Source organism: Egretta garzetta, unplaced genomic scaffold, assembly GCF_000687185.1.
Source record: "Egretta garzetta isolate BGI_Z169 unplaced genomic scaffold, ASM68718v1 scaffold59, whole genome shotgun sequence".
Classification (NCBI taxonomy): domain Eukaryota; kingdom Metazoa; phylum Chordata; class Aves; order Pelecaniformes; family Ardeidae; genus Egretta; species Egretta garzetta.
The window spans coordinates 1909534-1913667 of NW_009267230.1; the positions used below are offsets into that span (position 1 = coordinate 1909534).

Below are 4134 nucleotides of genomic sequence, written 5' to 3' on the forward strand. Positions count from 1 at the left end.
TCCACAGGGTCCCATCCTCTGGCACTGGGGGCTTGAGCAGCAGCTCTGCAGAGGGAGCACCCAGCCTCTGCGGGGAGGGGAGGCCAGCAGTGCCGTGCCCTCTGTGTGTTGCAGCACCCAGATCTTCTCCGGCACAGCTACAACCTGAGAGCCAGGCCAGGCTGGGTCCTGCCAGGGGATGCCAAGACATGGATGTGACCTTCTGCGAGGTCCTGGGGTGCTCAAGGGTGGTGGCTGCTCCTCACCGACATGCCCAGGCAGGCAGTCAGTCCCTGCTGTTGGCCTCTGCCTGATGGATCAAAGTGACTGAGGGACTTCTTCCAGCCCCTACATCCCTTCTGTGGCCCTTCCCAGGTCTCAGTTGTCCCCCTGAGATGTGGGCACCAAAACTGTCTGCCCCCTTTCGCTTGCTGGGGCTAAAACTCCCCCGGGATGCACCGACTAGCGCAGCTGGAGAGGGTGTCAGGTCCTCCAACCACAGCATCCCTTGGGTACCCAAGCTGAAGCTCTCCAGCTCTGAGTCTGGCTCCAGCTGCTGCTTTCCAAGCTATGAGCGGGACCAAAATGCTCCAGACCACACATGCTGGGGCCCGGTGGATGCCCAGGGATGCAAAAATAGGGGGAAGAGACTAGCCAGGAAGGCGAAGCGTGGGATTGACAGGCTGTTGGGGACCACCAGCCCTGTCCCCCAGCGCACAGCCACAGTGTGGAGGGTTCTTTGCTGCCCACATCCCTCTGCAATGTGCTGCTGAGGGGTGTCCTGACCCCCTCTACTCCTCCTCTGCATTTACCCAGCGAACCACTTTGATGAAATACCCAAAGGCCACAAGCAGGCTAGTAGCCTTAACTGTCTCTTTGGGAAACCAGAACGGCTACGGAAGTCCCAGAAATGCCTGCCTGTGTTCCCGGCGGAGCAGGGGCAGTGCCCCTCCACACGGCCGAGAGATGCTCTCACCCCAGATTTTCAGTGCTCTTCTGGAAGCACGGCCAAATCATGCGGGCCTCCAAATGAAACCCACCGCTTTTGTTTAACATTCACTGTGCTCGGTGCTGAAACGATGATGGATTATTGCATTGTGGTTACTAGCGTGCCAGACTTCTTTTTCCAAACACACAATAGGAATATTCATTTACTGCTCCGACGACGAACGCTTTCATCCTCCTTATATAGTAACAACTCTGCACCAAGGGCGAGTCTCATTTGTCACTGATAGACTTCACCATCCCGGCTCACGGCCCCGCGGTTGGCAGGTTATCCAGGGGTGTCCCGAGCAACTCTGGTTTATTATCAGCCTTTTCCAATCGCTCCCACCCTTGCTGCTATCCAGCCACCCCACCCAGAGGAGCACAGCATCATTTGGGGGACCACGAGTGGGCTGGGGTTGCTCTCCGAGGGGGAGAGGGGATGCAAAAGCAGGGCTGCTCCCTTGGAGGCGAGAGCACGAGATGAGGGATGGGGATGCAACGGGACGGCGAGGGGGCCCGGAGCGGAAGCGGCAGAGAACTATGCCTTCAAATCTGAAGGTGGCGAATCCAAAGTGGATAAAAGGAAGTGTTTTTTTGGTTTTTTTTTTCACTCCGTGATTAATTAGGCTGCTACAGGAAAATGCTCAGGCCAAAATTTAGCGGGATTCAAGGAGGGATTGGGCATTTATGGGGATAACAAAAATATCCAGCTATAATAGCGGATGCCAACACAAATTCTGGAAGGGATATTAAGCCTCACGCGTCAGGGTGTAAACCTATCCCAAACTCTCAGAAAGTAGGGAGCTTAAGGCCGGGGCAGATGACCCACATATGCTACCGCTACCACCGCCGCCTCGCTGCCGGCACGGCCCCGCGCTGGCCCAGCTCCTGGCTGGACCGTCCCCGGAGCCCCGTTTCCTGCTGCCGGCAGCGCCTCTGAAGAGGGCTGCGAATTTCTCTTGGCAATTCAGCCCTGCGCTTGTAGCTCCCAGGGCCATGTGGCTCCCAGGGCCCTGACCTCCTCCTCCTCGCCAACCCCCTCGCTTCGCGGCTGATAACAGCGTTATGGCTCCAACCCAGAGGCAGCCCCTCTGGGCAAGGGTCTGTGCGGACTGCGGGCACGTCCCCCGGTGGTGTGGCATCTTCCCCCAGCTTCTTGCTTCTAGCCAAGCCCCTCGTTTCCCTCTCAGATCACTTGTTGCCCAAATGCACCTTCACCTCCTGATTTCACCCCTCCTGTTCTCTGTTCCCTGTTCTTTCCATCCCTCGGCTGCTCAGCTGCTGCAGTATCTCATAGGTGCTGCACGCATGCAGGCATGGCTCTGCTTTCACGGGCACTGCTCAGATGAGCCCCGGGAAGAGCAGAGCCCTGAGCCCTCGTACAGAACCTTCCTCACCCACGCCCCATCGGTGGAAAACGCCGCTCTGCCTGCTCTAGGCCAAAAAGCCCTGCTGTCACCCCCAGCCCACGCGTGGCCACAAACATGGCATGGCTGCAGCCCAGGCTGGGGGGAAACTGCCGTGCTGTGGTACCCAGGAGCTGGGCGCGAGCATCTCCATCCCCAGCTAGGATGGCACCATTGCATCCCACACTGGTTGCTAACAGGACGTCTGTGCTGCTCCAGTCCCTGTGAGATAGGATGCTCCCAAAACCTTGGCCACTGTGAAGGATTGGAGACAGCTCAGCGTGACCGGAGGGGAGCCCGGAGCTCTCCTGGTCAGGGGCCAGTGTCTCCCGTGCTTGCCGCTTGCGTGCTCACCACCCTGCCGAGGGCAACCCCGCAGGGGTCCCTTGGATCTCCCCTCGCTGCGGAGCCTTGCACCCACAGGGGCTTCCAACTGGAGACATTTCTGGAGGGCATGAATCAGCTTTTCACAGCTTGTTAAAAATCTTGATCCTACCTCTTGTTTTCATGCCTTTCAAATCAGGAAATGAGTTTTACAACTTTTCCAGTGGGGCACAGCTGGTGGCCAGGGTCGTAAAGCTGAACTTTATAAATATCTCTTGTTGGGATCAGGGGAAGAGCATTAAAAAGGCAGAGAGAGAGAGAGAGAGAGAGAAAGGGAAAGGAGCAAAGGCAATAGAGAAGCAAGGCAACCTCAGCGAAGAAGCCCAGCTCAACGCCGGCCATGGCCATGCGAGCGCAGAAGATGGGGTGTGCATGGGGCAGGCTTTGCCTGCTGCTCTCCCTCCTGCTCCAGCTGCCAGGCTCCCAGGCCAAATGCTACTTCCAAGCTAAAGGTAAGCGGGGAGGTGAGCTGGGAAGATGCCGATGGGAAGAGGAGGCCTCAGCTTTCCCCAGGGCGGCAGGGCTCTGCCCAGCGTGCCTGCGAGGCACGGAAGGGACTGTGCTGAGCTCAAGAGCATGATCGTGGGCCAGTGATGAGTGGAAGGAGCAGTCTATAAACCACAGAACAGCTCCCCAGGGCTCTGGCTGAGAAACAGCTTGCTGGGCCATGAAGAGCTCCTGGCAGGAGCCCGGCTGGGGCCGAGCATGCAGGACCAGCAGCAAAGGGAGGAGGGCTGCCCGTCTTTCCTCCACTGCCTCCTTCCAGGGCTGCGGAGATGCTCGGACCCCAAGGGATGCTGGAAATGCCCTCTCCAGGGAAGCAAGAGCCGCTTGCCCCTGGGGCAGTAGGGAGAGCCACAGGGCATGGCCAGGAGGTGACACATGGGAGCATTGCCCTTGGCAGATGCCAGGGCATCCCACACCTGCAGGGTGGCGGAGAGGCCACCAAGTCTTTTCTGTACTGTGGGGCGGGTGGGAGGCCCCAGCGTTCCCCCTGTCCCCTCTTTGAGGGCAGAGGGGTGCCAAGGGGGCTCCCACCCCCCCCGGCGCAGGCCCATGTGTGCTCATCGCCACCGTTTCCTTTGCAGCTCCCTGCGAGTACGAGGGGAAGCAGTTCTCCCTCGGGGAGTCGTGGCTGAGCACCAACTGCCTGCTCTGCACCTGCCTGCACCCCATCGGCGTGGGCTGCTGCGAGATGTGAGTGAGGGGCTGAGGGGCGCCGGGGGTGGGCTACTGCTGGAGGTGCTGCCCTGCCCACAGCACCTCTGCGCCTGCAGCAGGGAGGAGGTTGTGTGGGTGCTGTGGCTGCAAATGCAGAGGAAAGAATGGCAGAGCCCCCCGGGGCCGGGGGGGGGGGAGGGGGGGGGGGGGGGGGGCC

The 4134-nt window shown here is 59.7% G+C and overlaps 1 protein-coding gene across 1 annotated transcript in view; it reads left to right on the forward strand.

Annotated features, from left to right (window-relative positions):
* Positions 1–3096: 3096 nt before the first annotated feature.
* LOC104133836 (microseminoprotein, prostate associated) overlaps positions 3097–4134 on the forward strand; it is a 1436-nt gene continuing 398 nt past the window's right edge. Inside the window, exons 1-2 of the mRNA XM_009647279.1 lie at positions 3097–3208; positions 3845–3953. Of these exons, the coding sequence (XP_009645574.1) occupies positions 3097–3208; positions 3845–3953 (221 nt within the window). The remainder of the gene's footprint in view (positions 3209–3844; positions 3954–4134) is intronic.